The sequence below is a fragment of the Pseudoliparis swirei genome, chromosome 19, assembly GCF_029220125.1.
Source record: "Pseudoliparis swirei isolate HS2019 ecotype Mariana Trench chromosome 19, NWPU_hadal_v1, whole genome shotgun sequence".
In the NCBI taxonomy this organism is placed as follows: Eukaryota; Metazoa; Chordata; class Actinopteri; order Perciformes; family Liparidae; genus Pseudoliparis; species Pseudoliparis swirei.
Window position 1 is genome coordinate 23,612,811 of NC_079406.1, and position 21,312 is coordinate 23,634,122.

Genomic DNA, 21,312 nt, shown 5'->3' on the forward strand with positions numbered 1-21,312 from the left:
ATAATATATAAGATAGTGAAGAGGTCAAGAGAAGAGAGGTCAGTATGCAAGTCAATCTGTAGTGTATGCGTGTGTGTGTGTGTGGTGTGTGTGTGTGGGTGTGTGTGTGTGTATGTATGTGTGTGTGTGTGTGTGTGTCTGTCTGTGTGTCCTGTGTGTGTGTGTGTGTGTGTCGTGTGGTGTGTGGTGTGTGTGTGGTGTGTGCGTGTGTGTGTGTGTGTGTGTGTGTGTAGTGTGTGTTGTGGGTGTCTGTGTGTGTGAGTATGTGTGTGTCTCCTGTGTGTGTGTTATATGATAGTATGTGTATGTGTTTGTGTTGTGTGTGTGTGTGTGTGTGTGTGTGTGTGTATGTATTTGTTTTTTTTTTCATGCATATGAGTGGAAATAAGGTATGTTTTATGTTTATTAATAATTTTTTTATTTTTTTTCAGGGTTTTGTGTTTTTTTTTTGTTGATACGCCGCCTGTAAATATGGATGGGTTTATTGTTTTGAGTTGTTTGACTGTTTGGCATTTTCCTTATTGATTTTGTATGTATGTATGCTTTATATTGTATTGTTTGAATAAATATAGACGTTTTATACTTTCCGCTACTAGATAAATCGGACTTTTTATTTTGAAAGGTTAAAGGAAAACACACTTTTTTTTTAAAATGCAAACTTTAAAGTATGAATAGATTACGGAATCAGGAAACACACTTTTTTTAGGTTAAAATGTAACTGGTATATATTTACGGACGACAGACATTTTATAACAAGTTTAATAGTTGATTTGACCCGTATGGGACTACTCTCATTACGGTGGTGATGAGGTGTGTGATAGTGTGAGTTTTAATTAATGTATTGTCACCGAAAAAAAAAAAAAAGGAGAGAGTAACCAGCAAGTCTTCACCAATTCATGATCCGATCCAACATAACGCTTGCTGTCAGAAATACGCAGGTAAAAACAACATATAATAAATAATAAATAAGGTTAGAGGATTACTACAATTCATAACAGCATTGTAGAAAAGAGAGATAACAAGCGGCAAAATCGTTTGATCAGGAGCGTGTTGTAAAATTATAATCAAAAAATGTAGCGTAATCTGGAGAAAACGCGTCACTTAAAGAAATATTTTTGAGATTCAGTCAAACGTAACTGCAAATTGTATTTTAGGTCTGGGGGAACGTAATTTTTGTGATACAGGGTTGCACTGTCTCCGGGTCGAGCTAATGTGATTGCGACACGCGGCCCCTTTAAGCAAATTGACTCAGCCGCTGTCAGAAACCACCGGTACACGGAACAGAGCGACGCAACGTTGCCTAACTATTTTTTAATCTTCCAAAATCAGTTCCGACTTTTGAGATTTTTATTTTGGGATTTGGTGCTGTGCAAAAAAAGCAAGAAGAAGAAATAAAAGCCTCGGGGAGGTTACCGCACGGAGAAGAAACTCGACGCCATCTGGTCGCCGTTTTTATTTTCTGTCATCGTCATTTTTAAGTAAAAGAAACCTCGCGCATAATGATTACAATTTTTTTTTACGGATAAATCCAGAAGCAAATGGACTCAGCCGCTGTCAGACACCACCGGTACACGGAACAGAGCAACGAGAGGTTGCCTAACTATTTCACAATTTTCCAAAAATTTGTTCCGACTTTCGAGATTTTTATTTTTGGAGTTGGTGCTGTGCAAAAAAAAAAAGAAGAAATAAAAGCCTCGGGGAGGTTAACGCACGGAGAAGAAACTCGACGCCATCTGGTCGCCGTTTTTATTTTCTGTCATCGTCATTTTCAAGTAAAAAAAAATCTCTCTCATAATGTTTTTTTTCTAATTTTCTGATAAATCCAGAAGCAAATTGACTCAGCCGCTGTCAGACACCACCGCTACACGGAACAGAGCGACGCGACGTTGCCTAACTATTTTTGAATCTTCCAAAATCAGTTCCGACTTTTGAGATTTTTATTTTTGGAGTTGGTGCTGTGCAAAAAAAGCAAGAAGAAGAAATAAAAGCCTCGGGGAGGTTACCGCACGGAGAAGAAACTCGACGCCATCTGGTCGTCGTTTTTATTTTCTGTCATAGTCATTTTCAAGTTTAAAAAAAAATGCATAATGATTTTTTTTCCTTAAATTTTCTGATAACTCCAGACTCCAACTTAGTTTAATAAAGGACGCAGCGCTCATTTGCATATCACACGTGCGTGTCGCTTTTATCTGTTCGTCGCGAGAGCGCCTCACAACAGCTCCGACGTGGCGACGGAAGGAGACGGGCGGCGCTCCGCTTTGAGACAGGTGAGATGAAACGCAACGCCCCGGCAGCAGTCGAGCTGGAGGAATATTTCAATGTTATTTTTGCACACTTCACAAAGCTCATGTTTGGGATGGCTTGACAAATTGTGTTCCCTGCAATGGTGTGTCCCCCCCCCCCTGTGTCTGGCCTTTTAATGTTCAACCAAAAAAAGGAGCAGGACAAAGTGGCACCGGGGGTTTTTAACACAGCAAAGGGGAGGCTCCGTTTCAGGAAACCGCTTCTCTTGACGTGTTTTCCACAACCGCGTCCGACAAAAATGTTCCAATCTCCGAGCTGCGAGAAGAACGTTACGTACGCACATAGATGCGTTGCAAAATCCCACGGGGTATCGGAAAGGATGAATAGCGCCGGCCCCGGACGATCGTGGGTGTGCCACAAGATGCTATAGAAGACTATATTCAGGATGCCGGCAGCTGTTCTTACGCAATCGGTACTCCTTAAAAAAAAACATGCCTTCCAAAATATCTGGAAACAGGAATAACTTCTAAAGGTTTGCTTAAAGACAGCTTGCCATAGATGTGATGGGTGTCGTCATGTGGAAGGATGTTCTATGTTCCCTCTAATATCCTCTGTGTATACACATCGAATTGGTGATTGTGGTGTTTGCCTGCATTTCTCATTTGCATTTCTGATGGCACGGGAGATATTATGAGAAAACGTGTCGCAATTCAAATTCAATATCGGCTCCGAGAATAAATGTTAGTCTATTTTGGTGCACAATCTGGCTGCCCAAATACTTTATTGCTGTGCTGTTTAACAAGTGGACCTCATTAACCTCTTTACCCTCAGCGGACTGGTGGGGCTTAAAAAAATTACACTATTTATTCTCACACTGGGGGGATGAATACACGACTTTTTTTTAGAATCAATGTATATTGTGTAAATTTAGGAACCAGGTCTTTGATTATCAGGCATTGCGCATGTAAAAAAAATAAAAATAATTCAAGCCCATAATCATAATCCAAACGCATGAGTGACAAAATAATTACTGGCAAGTTCACGGTGATGTACACTTAAGTGGTGATAGCTGCTGATGGCACACCTGATAAAAGGCTCACTTCAAGCTACATTTGTGAATCGTTGCTACTTTTGGACGATTTGATTATTATTATTTTTATATCAGCAATCAAAAATGGGTTATCGTCCTCCCAGGTACGTGAGTAATACTCTGGGGGAGAGACTCTGAGGGGTGGACGCTTCTAGGACATATTATAGGGACGTTAACACTGGTAATATTGCATATCAGGTAATTTTGAGCCTTCCTGAGACAAAGGAACATTATCCAGAAGTAGGGACGTTCATAAATCTGCATTTCCTTGCCCATTTAAATGAAAAATTGCATTTAAACGTGTATCTTCCTCAGATTTCATCTTCTATCCAGCATAATGACCTCTAACCACCAATCACCTGAGAATGGCTGCAAACATGTCAACATATGGTAACTTCAAACGGACTGAGAACAACTGGTTCATATCTACTCATAACATCAGCTGTATCATTCGGTTCCTCTCCACCGAATAATGGAAATAAAGTTGAACGAGAAGGAACTAAATCAATCATCACCATGCCAGGCTCCTGAGCAGTGATGCTATCTGTGTAGGACACAACAAAGGAAGGCCCAGGACTCTCACACACACACACACACACACACACTGGTTGGTTCCAGGAAACACATTACTAAAGGTGTAATTACCTCGTCTCCAGATGCATTTGTTGCTCACACGAGTCGCATTACTGCCTCCACATCTGTAGCACCGCACCGATTCACCAGATTACAACTCCTCCATCCCGACGCTGCGCGTGCCTACGATAGTTTCACGACGCACGTTTGATTCCCTCACGTGTCTGCACCGGTCCGAAGAAGATTAAAGGTTTTATTTAGGTTTTTATTTTGCCATTCGTGCCTCGACCGACAGTCCAGACCCGCTGGACATCTAGTGCAGGGCTCTCCGAGTCAACGGTTTAGAAATAACACGATAGCATGTGTAGTTCTTTGTTTGTTTTTTACTTGTGATTTTGTATGTATTTTATTATATTTTAATGTTTTGTACGATCTGGACCTTGAGTCTGTAATAAAAGTTTGATTGATTGATGAAATAAGAAAGAAAAAAATACAAAATATGTGAGAAAACACTACACAGGAGGTGGTAATATGTACAAGAAAGGTGCTCGTATGTACAGTTCTGGATACAGTTTTCAATGACAGTAATAATATGTCACATATTGCACACGAGAAGTGTGGTGAGGTAGTGTTGGGTTACTACACATATTTTTAATAGTTTTGTTTTTCATCAGACAAACTCTGTCCACTTTATGGCGTTCGCCGTTTAAAGCCGCTCTACGATTGCCGAAAAATGAATTTCGGCAAATTGAGTCAATAAGAGAATTCGACGTGGCGTCCTGCTCGTCGCCGGCGCGGGCCCTCCTCTTCCTCGTCCCGAAAATATAGCTGAGTCGCGTGGAACCGCACGGCGAGCACCCCCCCCCCCCCCGCTGACTGGGTCGCTGATTTATTCCGTCATTACTGTGAACGATCGGCCCTTCAGAACTCTCCTCTGTTATCTGCCGGCGGGATGACGAAGCGTATTTCATTTTACCATTCAAGTATTTATTGCCGTGATTCAGGGTTAACACCGGCCCTGCCTGTAAACCCTAAGAGGCCACCTATCACTGCCCCCCCGCACACACACACACACACACACATTCGCACTACACGCGTGAGCATCGTCCTTACCGTTCTGAATGTCCAGGATGTGGTGTTTGTCTAGCATCCACCCTCCCATGTTGGAGGCGTCCAGCTCGTAGCCTTGTAACACCGCCGTCCTCTTCTCCCAGAGCACCACGTCCAGGCACGACTCGTATTCGAATCCCACCGACACTGAAACGTAATGACGGCAGATACCCGCGGTGAGCGAAGGTCGCAACCCCTCCTCACCTCGACACTCAAGGCCGACGAGACGTTCGGCGCACACTTCGGGATTGTTTGTCGTCGTCTCCAGCTGGGCTGATCTCAGAAGACCTGTGGGGGGTTTGCGTGCCTCACCTGCACACTTTGGATTGTAATTCCCTCTCCTCTCGTTTGTCTCATCTCGTATAAAATGAGAATAAACAGCGGTGGCGCCGAGTGGCGGCCAATTATTTGAAGGACAAAGACGGAGCACGCTGGAGTAAATGTCATAAACACTGCGATATGGACGAGCGCACTCGGTTGATTGTTAGTGTCTCTTGTTATTTTCTTCATTAATATGTAAGCTCGAGTGCTCAAACATTCATCCTCCTGAACGAAATCTCCCCCCGGACCCTTTTCATATTTAAACAAAAAGAGTTTTTCTGCAAAACATTTAGATGCGGGGTGCATGTGGTTCTGCAAAAGTCCCTACGCTGCAAAAATGCAAAGTCTTACCAAGTATATTCATTTAATTACTCGTCAGAAAATCTCAAAACGCTTCACATAACATAAATCTCCTAAGAAGTAACATTTCAGTGAGATATAGGGACTTTTTTTGTCTCTAATTTCAAGCTTTTTAAAAATCTTTCTGGATATCATACTATTGTTCCATTTTAAGATTTTTTAAACGTATTCCTTGTTTCTTGCTATTTTTAGAGAGCAAGAAGAACCCCCCCCCCCCATCCCTCCCGCATAATGTATTATTAAAACTCAAGCAGACACCTAAATTATTTGTATATCTTTAAAAAAAACACAAAAAACAAACATAAATAAATAAGATATTCCATCATCTGTGATCCCATCAAACGATGCTGTTTTTATTTGTGATGTTGGATTTATTTCCTCAGGCTACTTGCCTTGTTGGCAATATTTTTAGTCAGCTCCTGAAAATATCATCCATGCAAAACAAAGAAGTCAGCAGAAGAGCAGGGGCCTTCTACAAAAATGGAGGGGGTGGGGGGGAGGATTTCAGGATTTTAGGATTTCACACAACCCGCTCAGGTCGCCGGAAGAGAAGAAATCAATCTTCACAAGTTCACCCGGGGTTCATTGCCTGGAGGAAGCTCGAACTAACTGAGTGAACCCCCGTCACGTAACATCTTCATCCGGCAGCTTCTACTCACCCACGGCCTCCGCCAGGCCAAAGACCTTCTGATTGTAGGCGTCGGTTTTATCCCAGATGAAGGTGTACGAGAGGTCGGGGAAGGCCGGGAACGACTTCTGGAACTGACGACCCATGACGGCCACCATGAGGTGGACCTTCATCAGGCCGAAGGGGAGCCGGTCGTGGGTCAGGAGCACCTTGAGGATGGGCTTGTAGCCAGCCGCCCTGGAGCTCAGGTACACCAGGTTGAGGTCGCTGCCGGGGATGGCCACTTGCTCATGGAGGACCTAAACACACAGTGCAGAGTAGAGATGTAAATAACCGGAGCAACAGTATTTAATAAGGAGGATAACTCTGAGTATATGATACAAAATATGCATATTATAATATACTGCACTTCCTACGGGGGGGGGGGGTTTAGCTGTTTTCACTCAGGTAATTCATTCATAATACATTCCAGACGCGTACGATACATTTAGTTTCACACATATACAAGATATGAATATATTCCATGCCGCACCGTCTTAAAAAAAAGAAGTTCTTGCTTATATACCGAAGCACAGTAACTCCACAGGCAATAAAAAAGTACAACTCTAATAATCGACGAGACTTACTGTCTTTTCGCTGTTGAGTGACTTTATAAACGGGTTTCGTCTCATATTGCCACTGAAGCACGGCCACATTTATTTCCCCTTAAATGTAAAACAGATCTTTTTTTGTGGTTGTTCTAATCAGTTTTCGAGCTGCTGAGCCACATTTTGCATTCAGGCATTTTACAACTCTGATTTGAGCCAAATGGAGAGAAACCAAATCCTGAGGCATGTAACCTCCATGCGACGTGCCCTCGGAATTTATCAGCATCAACTCAGACAATTTATGGCTTAGTATTTGGGGAGACGCCTCAGTTCAATCAAAGCTCAAAGGCAAACTGAAAGGCAAATCTGACTGTGTTTAAAAAAAAAAGCCAGAGAAGCCATGGTAAAAGGAAGATAACCGCATTAATGTTGCTCTGTGTTTGTGTATTTTCACCACCGCTGCATGTTGTGTTGGGATCAAACGAGGGTCAACGTAATAAAGTCCTTGAAAATGATCAGATACCAGCATTAAAAAAGCGGAATTGAGCATTAAAAAAAGCCGCGAGATCTCACCTGTGTCTCGGGGATTATGGGACTGTCCTCCGGGGACGTCTTGTACAGAGTGGAGAGGGGCGTGGCCAGGACGAAGGGGTTGGGCCGGGCCAGGCCGGTGAGGTAGCAGCCGGGGATGTCGTTCTCCTCCCGCTTCATCACCACCGTCTCCATCACGTGGAACACGTTCCAGGGCAGCCACACGGTGCGTTGCAGCGCGGGGAACGGGGCGCGCTCGTAACTCAGCGTCAAGGAGGCGCCGCCGTTAGCCAGGAGGTCGAACCTTTATCGACACAGCACGGCGGAATCAAACACGCGTCACGATATCGCGCCGACACAAATGAAACTTGGATATGGGAACGCGGCGACGGTGATTCGAGGCTGGAAATAACGTGTACATTTGAAGTGGAGTTGGGCTACTTCTGAATAACTCTTTTTAATTACTCCCTCCTTCCGACTTCTATTTTATAAACGTTATTACTAAAAGCAATAATGGCCATAACTATGGAAATAAGCCTGCGGTTGTAATAAACTGGAATCTTTTATTAATAAGCGCAAAGTAAATGTTTATGGGCTTTTTTTTTTTTCCTCCAATGAAATATAACTTTTTCCTCAACTAAGTGTATCCCCGTATCATCATTCACTGCTTCTAATTTATGACTTTTGTTTGACCAGGCGCGGTGTGAGAAGACACTTTATGGGTGAATTTGGTTTCCGAGTCTCGGGAGTTCTCGTTGGTGAACTGGCTTTGATTAGCGCGACATTACTCAGGGATAAGTCACTGGTTTGGAAATGAAGGGCGAGTCTTTGAAGTGCTGCTCTATATTTTCTGCGAGCTCCACTACCCAGGGGGGTAAAGCATCTGTCTGGTGACATTGCATGCACAAAGACACACACACACACACACACTCGCGGATTTCAACGCTCATGCACACACTCACAATTACACACACACGAGCCAACAGCCAAGCTGTGCAGCTGACCTAAAACCGCTTCCTTCTCAAGCTCTCTCCTCTTTGGGCAGTGGGGAGCTCACAGCTGCAAGAGGCCAGGCTTTGATGCCGCTGCCCCCCCCCTCCACCTCCCTTCTTAACTCCACCGAGCGGATCTGTTGGCTAACCAAGTGTGATTATCCCCCGACCATTTATCCCTGCTCCTTGTCAGAAGAGTTACTAGGGCGGAATATCTCAAGGAATCAGCTAATCCTCTCTCGGCTATCTAGGGACCCGAGGATTGTGCTTCACAACAACAGCTGGGCAATTTTCAGTGGCGCTTATGAGCCTTTTATTCCGTCCTGGCAACACATGAGCGCGACCTCTGGCTGCTGAATTTCAACGGAAGGACTTGCTTTATCGTCTCGGGACGGAAAAAAAAAATCCGCAAAATAAAGCTCCGACGTGTAAAATACGACATGCTTTCGTCTTGTGTGTGTTCGCGGCCCCGTTATTAAGGACCCGTCTGCGGGAACAGCGGGAGAAGGTCAGACAGTAATCCCATGTTTTACTACACTGCGGGCAGATTGATTGTACCCTCGCTGAGCCAATGCATTTTAAGCAGCCCGGTTCAAAATGGCCGCCACCACTGTGGCATTTGCATGAGGAATTGTTCTCGGCCACAATGTGCTGCCGTTTGTTCGGAGCACTTTTTGGATCAACGCCGGGACGACTATTCCCACAGTTGGACAGCTTCTTTTATTATTTCTGCATTTTTACACACTCGTCTGGGGGGGCGGGGGGGGGGGGAAAGCACACCGAGGCACGAATAAATTGATGGCGAGGGCAACGGTCGACCCCGCGGGCTGAGTGGCGGCGCTCGTGTTTGTTTGCGGGTGCGATACAAGTGTCGATGAATGAATGCAGATAGAATCGCCACACCGGCGCGTGTCTCCCTTACATGCCGTCCTGCCGCGTGACGGTGTAGCCGTACTCCGGGTAGTGCAGGAAAGACACGTTGACTCCGATCAGCGGCGTCCCGTCTCCCGTGAGGACCTGACCCCGGATGACCGACGCCAGGCTGTGTCGGGAAAAGAAGAAAAAAAACACAGAGGAGGGCTTGAGTGAACCAACAAATGGCAGCCGGGCGTCAACACGCGGACGCTGAAAGCGCCACCTTCCCCGCCGATGGGGTGGGGGGGGGAGGTATGATTCACCGACCGTTAGGAATACACACACACACACGTCACTGGTTGTTATTCATTGGGATGTATCTCTCTGTCTCTGTTTACTGCTTTAATAGACCGTCATTCAGCGGGATGAGGCGTTCCGGACGTGGAGGACTGTTGAGATTTTGCACGTGTATTGCAGCATAAGTATTTCAAGAGAACACAGAAATATCCTGTATTTTTAGTATTAGTATTTAGTTTTGTGTTTTATAATTATTTTTATTAATGCTCTGATGTGCACCGCTGCTGTGATTTTTGAAATTTCCCCACTGTGGGACGAATACATTTTAATATCATATCATATCATATCATATCCCCCCTTCAGACTTTAAGCCTTATCTTGATTTTAAAGTATTATTATCTTTGTGTGAGGCCGGCACAGGAAACAGTGGTCATCGAAACAAAGAAAACACTGCACATTATTTAGCCAACGAGTCATGATGGTAAGTCGAGCCAACTTAGTATTTGACTAAAAAAGGAATATCAAATGAGAGCCATGAGTGAAAAATATTCACAGTATTACCACTCTGACCTCGCTGAATTAACAATTTCCCCGAAGTCTCTCTTTTCAAGAGGGTGCGATCCAAAAAAACTTGATTATTCTCGCAAGTACTTTGGCTTCCAAAAGAGAGCCTCTTGTCAGTGTCACAGCCGAGTGTTGTGCTCACTTGCGTGATGCATGTCGGTGGTAATACTGGCGATGAAAGATAATACATCAACAAGAATTGTGACGGAGAACGTGGGAGCTCTCCAAACGCGGTTACAGATATCCTCTTCATGTGAGAAGTTGCAAAGCTCGCCGGCTGACGTGTCAAGAGGCACTTTGCAGGAATTCAGAAAAACAAAATGCAACGCTGCAGGCGAGCTGTCACTTAGGAGGAGGAAAAAGACAACGAGGAAATGTTATAATACGATAGAATCGCCACAGCTATACGTGAAACGAAAACGCATTTTTTTAGTTCAAGAAATCAAAAACGTGTTTTTTTTCTTCCGGTTTTAGACACATTTGAAATTGACAAGAGGACTTTTTAGAAAACAACAATACTCCTCTTTTCTCTCAGTATTCAAAGTATATTCACCCTCGGTGGCTGTGAGGGTTAAATGCATGGTGAATACGTGCAGATGTGAAAAGAAAATTGTTTTATATTCACCCTCGGGGGTTACATTTTTTTAATGTGCAGTTGTGTAAAAGTACTTACAAAAAAAAAAGTTTTTGACAAATTTGAAGTCGACAAGAAGAAAGAAAACATCCTCTTTAGAAAATAAATGCATGCGGAGCTTTTAGGAAGAATAATCCTCTTTTCTCTCGGTATTCCGGAGTCGATCCACCCTCGGTGGCTGCGAGGGTTAAACGCTTCACTTAAGGGCACCTCGGTGGTAGTTTGTCTCGCGTTGGGGAGCATTACTCATTCACTTTGCTCATCCACATTTACTCCTGCTTCTGGTCAAAAACCAGCTCTCCACCTCCAGCATCCCCCTTTACTTTGCCTTCCCATAGGATAGTGTTTTTTTTGTGTGGGGGGTGGGGTTGCTGTGATTCATGAATCTCGGCAACGGATGCTTCATACATGATTAAAGCCTCCGATACCCTCTGCGATTATTCAACGCGACTGCAGGACCTTCAGGTGAATCCTCCTCCCCGGCGCCTCTTCGGGGTTGGTATATATCTTTTGGGTGCAAAGCCGTTTTTTTTTTAGTTCACCGCATCATTTGTTTGATGGTTAAAAAAAAAAAAAAGTGGGAAGACAATGGCGATATTTCTCCATCAACATGTAATCACTCCCTACTTCTCAACCACAGAGACGCATTTTAAAAGTGTTCCCTCTGCATTTGTCACCGCCGGGGCAAAAAAAAAAGATGTCTCATTTTGCCACTTTGTCTGCGGGTCATTACGTATATGAGAGCGGGGATGATCAACAGCTTTAGCCTCCTCCTCCACGCGCCGGCACAACCATCTCCCATCCGTTATTTACCGGCTCAGGGAACAAGGCCACTTAAGAGCCCCGGCGAAGGTTCACTCTTTCTTTTCCCGTGTCTCTATTAATCTTTTGAGGTGCATGCTCGAGAAAGCCCCCGCGAAAAAACACAGAAAAACACCCGGAAATGACTCACGTAATTCATGCATTCGTATCTGCCATCGTCTGGAGAACGCCGCCATGTGAAAACCCAACGGGGGACTCGTGGTGGGGACATGGGATACGGCTCAGGGGACGAAAAAACCTCCACAACCACAGTTTTCCGGACTATACGAAGGGAAAAGTTGACGACACATTTCTGAAACCTGACCGCACGTCAACATCTGCATCCGTGGCTTTCACAATGGCTTCTTTAAAACAATAGGACAGGAGTGAGCTCGCTGTGTTTCCCATTTGGGTGCCATTAGACATCAGATACAGTAAACGGAGAGACATAACAGTCACCGCGGCGTTGGGAAGCATCGAGGCCATTCTGGCTTTGTTCCAGTGCTTCACAGCTTTCTTTTTTATATAATGTATACTCCTGCAAAGGCTGTCAATAAATGATTCACCCTGTAACCTCAAATGAATGTTTGATAAATATGGGTCTCCAAAACAGACTTCGCCGCGAGTAGATTCTACTTCGTTATTCGACTGTTTTGCCGGCAAAAAAAAGAAAGAAAAAACAGAAAAGGTAATTAATTTAGTAAAATGTAGACATGTTTGCAGAGCTTCTAAAATGCACGATGCACTTTTGACGACAAAACTATCTTCTACAAGAGGAGATAAAAAAAAGGCTAATGAGTATTTTGTGCAAGAGAGCTAATGCCACTGCCAGACATGAAATCGACAGTAAGCTGAAGACAATGAGCATGAGGATTACTGAGAACCCGGCTGGGAGGAGGGGGGGTGGAGGTGGTTGGGGGGGATTGCCTGATTCTATATTTTCACTAAAGCGTGCTATTTACATAAGGATTACTTTAAACTATTGGAGAAAATATTCCCAGAGCCTTGCGCACACAGTCGGTAATCATTTTTTCTCTCCATCAGTCACAAAACAAACGCCACTCGATGTGCTGAACAAATGTGGAGAGTTTTTTCGGAGTTTTTTCGGTGAACAATTCAACTCCTCCGTTTGCACATTCATGGAGCCCAGCAGCCTATTCACTGGGTACCATTTGCTCTTCCTTTTGTATCAACATTTTCTTTTTTTTTCATCGAATATTTTTACCTTGGATACTCATCTTAAAACTTTCATTCTTGTAGGAAGCTGAAGGGAAATGGGGAGTCACACTGCAAAGGTGTCACCATGAATAAAAAGTCTGGTTTTTATTCATGTCCACCAATGTCAAAATGTCTTTGAGAGACATAAAAAGCTCTTCTGCTCCGTAGGTAGATACTGTGTGGAGGAATTAGGCAAGGCAATTCTTTGAAGATATATATTGTATATATATGTATTTATATTATACATGTATATATATATATATATATATATATACAGTATATGTATATATATATTATATATATTATATATAAATATATAATATATATATTATATATAACTGTCTCAGAATATATAATATATATATGAGACAGTCCTGTATATACAGTATATATGTATAATATAAATATATATTTATATATAAATATATTATTATTATTATATATATGTATATATTTATATTATATATATATATATACTGTATACAGTCGCACATTTTAGACACAATAGGCAGCTGTGAGAACTGGCCCGATGTGTTTCATCTTCTTGGTTTCACTGAGGACTGCAGCAGGGCAGCAGCGGCGTTCAGAAAAAGCTGCAGTCGCCTGATTGATTTTTATATATTTTTTTACAGAGAACTGTAAAAACACTGTTACAGTTATCAAGGCCGATAAAACAAGCTTCTCTAAGCCGTGCTGAGACATGAGTCCATGAGAGCCAGCTATAGTTTTAATGAAAAACATTCTGGCAAATCCCAAATCACGTTTTTTATCTTATTACTCAGCACAACTAGCTCACGTAGCTTCACTTAGCTAACGCAAGAGGTTTAAGGTTAGCACAAGTTATTTGTTGCTTAAGAATGAATGCAAGTTAACTATAACTTCACAAGTTGCCGTTAAATTGAAATAGTAAGGTTGTATTGTTTTACCTTGGAGTTGTTGGTGGAAGTCAGGTGATACGGTCGTGATACGATGTATTAAATATGCGCTAAACAGGCTACTTCATTTATTAACGTGTAGTTTTTGTGAAAAACATTCTGGCAAATCCCGTTTTGTCTTATTACTCAGCAAAACTAGCTAACGTAGCTTCACTTAGCTAACGCATAAGGTTAGCACAAGTTATTTGTTGCTTAACAATTAATGCAAGTTAACTATAACTTCACAAGTTGCCGTTATATTGAAATAGTAAGGTTGTATTGTTTTACCTTGGAGTTGTTGGTGGAAGTCAGGTGACACGGTCGTGATACGATGTATTAAATATGCGCTAAACAGGCTACTTCATTTATTAACGTGTGCGCCGTAGAACAAAACACTGCGAGTGGCTTTTCGACGTTATCTATTGATATCGTAGTGCGATAAACACGTGTGATATTACACCTGAACACACGCAATAAGGTGTTGGTGATGGAGATGGGTCCCGACGCCTGAGGAGCTCAATGGTGGGATGCTGACTGTGAGAAACAGGCATTTTTGGTGGGCTATTTCACCCAGAATTGGGAGGGTTGCTACAGGCCAGTTCGGTTTCCAGTGGCCCGAGAGAAAAAGAGGTATGCGCCGTCTCCAAGAAGTCAGATGCAACACAATTAAAACATTGTGTACAAAGCTTGTGGGAGGAAAATCAAGACAGAAGTAGAACGAACTTAAACTTAAACGGAACACTTTCTCCTCCAGGGTTTCATGGCTGATGGGATTAAAACATTTTCATTAATTTCAAGAGGAAGCATGGGAGACACGGACCCATACAGAGGCACTGACGGCCTGACGGACTGTCTGTAAAGAAGGAGGCAAAGTTGTTGAACGATACGGGAGAGAGTTGTTAGGGGGCTACATGTCACAATAGCTTCAAATTAGGCTTAAGCATTATTGCCATTTCTGGTAATGATGAGAGGAAATAAATCGTCTTGCAATTCAGTTTCCGAGTGTGACTCTGCTTCCTGCCTAGCAATACCCCGAAGCTGTATTGAAATCCTCGTAAACCTCTGCCTCGCGTGGCTTATTGCTTAATTATTTAACACCAAGGACATCCATCCATCTTGTCGTTCATTTCACCTTGTTTAGTGTTAAAGTGCTGAACGCCATTAACTTGTTGGCTCTCTGCGATTGGATCTATATTATTGTCTGTTTCTGTTGGGAAAGTAGTTTCTAGAAGAAGAAGAAAAAATAAGCTTTCTGAGTAAATATTAAAGAGAAATCTACATTTATGTGCCGACCTTAGATATTCAAATATACGATACGATGTGTTGAAGATCACTTGGGTTTCTGATCAAAGAAAATGGTCTCCTCAAGAGAACTGTTTGCTCTTCTTTTCTTTCCAATTTGGAGAACCGCATGGTGCCGTTATCTTGGCGTAGAGATAACTCCTCATCCTCGCGCTGTCACCGTCACGAGGGGCTGTTTTCTAGCGTGGAACTTAACACTCTTAATCTTGACTGGTGAAAGAAATAAACGCTCGTGGCAGCGGCACCACTGTGAACACACTTGTCACGGCGACGGCGCGGAGACAAAGAGACGTGACATTCTTCGTTTTTTCTTCTTCTTTCATGGCTCCACTAACGCAGGTTGTCTCCCCCCGACTGGTAAATGAGGCGGCAAACAGCCAAACGTGATGCAAATAATGGAGAAGAAAAAAAAGAGCCGTCGCGGTAATTGTCATTACGTCTGCTCACTCACCTGCTGTTGAACGGGTTATCCGAGGGTATCACGTGGCTGCTGCTGGGGCCAATCAGAAAGCTGACGCGCTCGTAGAAGCCCTTCAACGGGGGCTGGGAGGCGGGACTTTGGCCCTGGCTGACGATGGCGGCGGGGTCAGGCGAGCCGCGACAGTAGCTCTGACCTTGGCAGGAGATTTGAGCGCAGCAGTCCGGGTCCATGCAGTCGATGAGCCCGTCTGAGGGAAACGGGAGCGGACATGAAATGATAAACTATTTCAAAGTGTGTCGCTGACAGTGAACCTCAAAAGTTCTCAGCATGTTGATCAGCTGTTTATTTGCCATCCAGCTCTAACAATGTAAAATATATATATATATATATATATATATATGTATATTATAAAGAGTGGTTTAGACTGTATATGTATATATATATATTTATATATATATATACATATAAATATATATATATACATATAAATGTATATATATACACATATATATATGTATATATACATATATATATATATATTCATATGTATATATATATAATACAGTCTAAACCACTCTTTATATATATACATATATTGTACATTGTATATATATATATATATACACAGTCTAAACCACTCTTTATATATATATATATGTATATATTTATATATACATATATATATATATATATATATACACAGTCTAAACTACTCTACTTTATAATTGATCTACTGTATATTTAAAAGCGTGCTGGTTAACAATCTGCTCTGCCACAACATTAGCATATTTCTTCTCTCCCCGTAATGTGTTATGTATGATTGATTTGTTTTGTTTGTTTGCACTGTCACCGAGGAGCCACATCAAAGACAATTCTTCCCTCGGCTTTTTTCTTCTCCTTGTTCTCCCGACACTAAAGGACGATTTGTACGAGGCCGTTAAAATCTCTCTCCCTACCTCCCTCGTTATCCTTGCCGTCGGAGCAGAGCGTTTCCGTGGCTACGTCGCATCCCAGCCCTCTCCACCCGGACTGGCAGATGCAGTGCCAGACGTTCTGATCCAGGATGCACCTCCCGTTGTTGTTGCACAGCCCGGGGCAGCCGTCTGTCAACGCATCATGTACGTGTCAAAAACGCCGGAGCGAGTGGGAACATGGAAATCAGGCGGAGAAGGGGGAAAACAAGAGGGGGGGGGCATTAAGAGTGGACAGATTGGGGTGGGGGCAGAGGAGGGACAAAGATGATAAAAGACAGTACCGAGTGAACACACAGTACGATACACCTCTGACAGGACTTGGGATGTGGGTGGGTGGGTGGGGGGGGGGGGGGTGTGAGGAGTTCCTGTCGTTTCACATGAGTTCATTAAGGAGCATGTAGAGCCACGCTTAAATAAATAAATAAAGAAAGAAAGAAGAAGGAATAAAGGAGAGTAATGTGTGGGATAAAGAATAAGAGGAAACCTGCTGATGCTGCTTAAAGTTCTTAAAATGGCCAATGGGAGACACTGTGAATGTGTGTTGAGGCAAAACCGTGTGAAAATTGGGAGTTGTTTTCTTTTCTTTACGTTTAAATAAATACAAAAAAGGAAGAATGATTCTCCGGGAGTTCACGAGACTTATGTTTTGTCTTTTTTCCTTTCATCAAATGGAGGGCGATGTTGCATTCTCAATCGAGCTGTTTTTCCGAGTCAAAGTTCAAAGCGGTGACTGTCCTGGAAAGTTTATTCCCTTTCGCCTGGAAATAAATTAAGAATAGAAGAAGAAGAAAAAAGAAGAAGAAAAAAAAGAAGCCCATAGCGGAGAAAACACTCATGTGAAGTAACAGCAACATCAAAGGGGGAAAAAAGGGGGGATGTGTAAATCAGGGAAGAAGAAGGGTGAAGGATCAAGAGTCTCTACATTTACAGAAAACAGAGCACTTGCTGCCAGATCGCATTCCTTCGAGCGGAGGGTGTGAAGACAGGGAGAGCCGAAGACAAGACTAAACCCCAACCAGGTTTGGGTGCGTTTAATCCGGCAGACACAGGGGAATTAAGACAAGAGGGGGGGGGGGGGGGGGTATGGTGGCGAGAGGAAGAGGTGGGGCCGTGGAGTCTGCGTGAGGGCTGGTTAAGACGTGGACAGGAGATGAGGAAACAGATCGGGTCGAGCAGGATCACGGCAGAGAAAACATTATGATCGACTCGGACATAGAACAGGTGTATAAACGCCGTGCTAGGAAAGACAGAGAGAGCGGGGAGGGATTGTTTGTGACAATCTCTCTTGGCGGGGGTGGGGGGGGGGTGGTGGTAGTGGTGGTAGTGGTTCAATTTACCTTTATATCCTATCTTGACTGCTCCTATTACACAACCGAGGAAAGGGGGAAAACATTTGGGAAAAAGAACATTACTTATCTCCGTGGTGGCAGAAGAGCTGCGACTGACAAACACATTTACTCGTTGTAACTTGCAGGGAGCACAGAAAGTGTCACGCGGGTGCACCTGCCAGCTTGCGTGAAATAATTTGATTTAAAAAAAAAAGACGAAGCTTCGCAGGTCGTTTCCCCCCCCCCGTGATTATCGTTTTGGCTTCGCCACATTTTCTTTTCGTAGTCTCTGCTCTAATTTTCAAATCTCTCGACTGTGTATGTACAAATCATAGTGGTTATGGTGATAGAGCCCGAATAGAATTCGGCTAAGTATGAGTGACAGGATATGACTGGAACGTTTTTTGGGTGTTCCGGATCAGAAAACAATCTTAAAGAGTATAATTCTCAAAGCAAAAGAGAAAAGTTTTTTTTTTTTTTTTTTTACCTGATACTCTGGAATCCAGGGCTGTACATGTAAGCCAAAGAGGGAGTTGGATAGAGATAGAGACAGGCAGACAGACATGGAATGGGAAAGAGAACGAGTATAAGTAGGAGGTAGGCAAAGAAATGCAATTAGAAGAACAAAAGAACAAACAGTTGAACATTTGCTTTGAGACAGAAGAGACAGAAGCTGCAGGTTTAGATGAGCTGGAGGTTAGCTGGAATAAAAGTCTGCAGTTAAAGTCTCACTTGGAGTGTTGACGTGAACAACAACAAAAAAGCAGCAAGTGATTAATCAGAATTATGAATGCTTCCATCGTCAGAATCACATTTTCCTGTGAACGGCGCCCTGAGATGTCTGTTCACATTTCTGTCCATAGGAAGCAACATGAGTGACTCCAGCCCCTTAAGCATTGTAACATATTCCCTGTTAACACTCTTCCATCTGCTCTGCCGTGACGAGGCGAGGCGGCCGAACACAAAGAGGAACACATGGTCTCTCTTCATATCTGGTTGTGAAAACACTTTCATCTGGGCCCTGCTTCAAAATATTTGGACTGTCTGCTTGTCAGGAGGTATGCCCTCAAGTGTATTATGGACTCATCACAAAGCAGCATGCTCAAATATATATATATATATATATATATATATTTATATATATACAGGGTTTGTCATGGAAAACCTGGAAAAGTCACAGAATTTTAAAATGGTTATTTCCAAGTCCTTGAAAAAAAAGAAAAGTTTTAGAAAAGTTATGTAAATTTTTAATATTCACATGTTTATTTTCACTGAGTTTTAAATAATGAATATGTTCTCATACTCGCATTTTTTTTCTTTTTTTCCGCGCTGCAAGCGAATGCGCCTTAAAGTTCGGTGTCCATAGCAACAGTAGCCAATCGACCCCCACTACCCACCATTTTACTGGCAAATGTACAGTCTTTGGACAATAAGCTATGCGAGCTACAGGCTCGTATTCAATTCCACCGGGAAACTAAGGACAACTGCATCATCTGCCTTACGGAGACATGGATGTCGGAGGATGTTGCCGACTCAGCCATCGAGGGATTTTCCGTCCACCGCGGACAGAACAAAGACTCTCTCTGGTAAAGATCGTGGAGGGGGGGTATGTCTCATGATAAACAGATCTTGGTGCAACCAAAGTCATGTACATACTCTCAAGTCGTTCTGTTCCCCGGACCTGGAGTACCTAATGCTCATGTGTCGACCATTCTGGCTACGAGTTTACAGCAGTCAGACATAGCGCTGAAGGAACTCTACGGGCGATCAGCGAGCAGGAGTCGGCACACCCGAGGCTGCTTTCATTGTGGGACTTCAACAAAGCGAACCTGAAGAAAGTTCTCCAGTTCTACCAACACATAAAAGCAACACGATGACCACTGCTACACTCCCTTCCGGGATGGATACAAAGCCCTCCTCCGCCCACCGCTCGGCAAATCGGACCACCGCCCATCCAACTACTCCCGCCTACAGGCAGAGGCTTAAGCAGCAACCAATCGCTGTGAAGGAAGTGCAACGCTGGTCGGACCAATCGGAGTCTATGCTACAGGACTGTTTTGAACGTGCGGACTGGGATATGTTCAGGGTCGCGTCGGACAACAACGTCAGTGAGTCTCAGTCACCGGGTTCATCAAGAAATGCATAGATGACGTTGTTCCTACCAAGTCGGTTCGGATTTATCCCAACCAGAAACCGTGGATAAATGGCGATGTTCGCTGCACTACACCGCCGAATATGGCGGAATAAAAGAGCCCGCTACGACGTCCGTAAGTCCATCGGCTCTGCGAAGCGGGAGTGCAGGACCAGGGTGGAGGAGAGCCTCAGGAGCCATGAGGTGAGAGGTGTGGGCTACAGACAATCACGGACTTCAGAGGGAGAACCAGCGGTGAAGAGAACTCTCTACCTCCCTCCCAGGCGAGCTAAATACATTCTTTGCTCGGTTCGACGTGGGCAGCGCCGCCGAGGAGACCAGCCTGCTGATCATCTCAGAGGCCGACGTGCGCAGAGCCTTCAAGCGGTGGACATCCGGAAGGCAGCAGGTCCCGACCACATCCCGGGCGCGCCTCAGAGCATGTGCAGACCAGTTGGCAGGAGTCTTCGCAGACATCTTCAACCTCTCCTGTCCCAGGCTGTTGTTCCTGAGAGCTTCAAGATGTCCACCATTGTGCCTGTCCCCAAACACCCCAAGGTAACCTGCCTGAATGACTGGAGACCCGTAGCCCTCACCTCGATTGTCAGTAAATGCTTAGAGGTTGGTCAAGGACTTCATTTGTTCCATGTTGCCTGCCACGCTGGACCCATGGCAATTTGCATATCGTCAAAACAGATCCACCGACGACGCAATTGCCATGGCACTTCCACCTGGAGGAGGAACTGTAATGCTGGTTGTGGACTACAGCTCAGCGCTCAACACTGTTGTTCCCGCCAAGCTCGACACCAAGCTCAGAGGTCTAGGCCTGCACTCTACCATGTGCAGCTGGATACTGGACTTCCTGTCGGGCCGCCAGGTGGTGAGGATTACCACCTCAGAGCCGCTGACCCTCAACACGGAGCCCCTCAGGATGCGTGTTGAGCCCTCTCTACTCCCTGTACACCCACGACTGCACGGCCATGCACAGCTCCAACGTCATCATCAAGATTGCTGACGACACAACAGTGTTGGGGCTGATCACCGACAGCCTACAGGGAGGAGGTTGGATCACTGGTACAGTGGGGCCAGGAGAACAGCCTCGTCCTCAACGGCAAGAAGACCAAGGAGCTGATCGTGGACTACAGGAAGCGGAGAGGAGAGCACACCCCCATCTCCATAGACGGAGTTGCAGTAGAGAGGGTCAGCAGCTTCAAGTTCCTCGCACATCTCCGAGGACCTCACATGGTCCACGCACACCACTCACGTGGTGAAAAGGGCCCAACAACGCCTGTATTTCCTTAGGCGACTGAGGAAATTCAACATGGCCCCCCGCATCCTCAGAACATTCTACACCAGTACCATCGAGAGTGTTCTGACAGGTTGCATCACCGGGACCTGCGCCGCCCTGGAGCGTAGGGCACCACAGAGGGTGGTGCG

General features: G+C 44.3%; 1 protein-coding gene across 4 annotated transcripts in view; it reads right to left on the reverse strand.

The window, feature by feature from the left end:
* Nucleotides 1-21,312, reverse strand: part of si:dkey-237h12.3 (teneurin-3) — an 81,933-nt gene that overhangs the window by 33,067 nt on the left and 27,554 nt on the right. For 2 of the 4 annotated variants that reach the window (XM_056439889.1, XM_056439888.1), the window contains exons 9-14: nt 16,399-16,545; nt 15,473-15,689; nt 9,359-9,478; nt 7,487-7,748; nt 6,358-6,625; nt 5,021-5,164 (exon numbers count right to left, since the gene is read on the reverse strand). In XM_056439889.1, the coding sequence (XP_056295864.1) occupies nt 5,021-5,164; nt 6,358-6,625; nt 7,487-7,748; nt 9,359-9,478; nt 15,473-15,689; nt 16,399-16,545 (1,158 nt within the window). Of the gene's footprint in view, nt 1-5,020; nt 5,165-6,357; nt 6,626-7,486; nt 7,749-9,358; nt 9,479-15,472; nt 15,690-16,398; nt 16,546-17,753; nt 17,778-18,231; nt 18,253-21,312 lie in introns of all 4 variants that reach the window. The other 2 variants (XM_056439887.1, XM_056439886.1) reach the window with 2 other exon arrangements.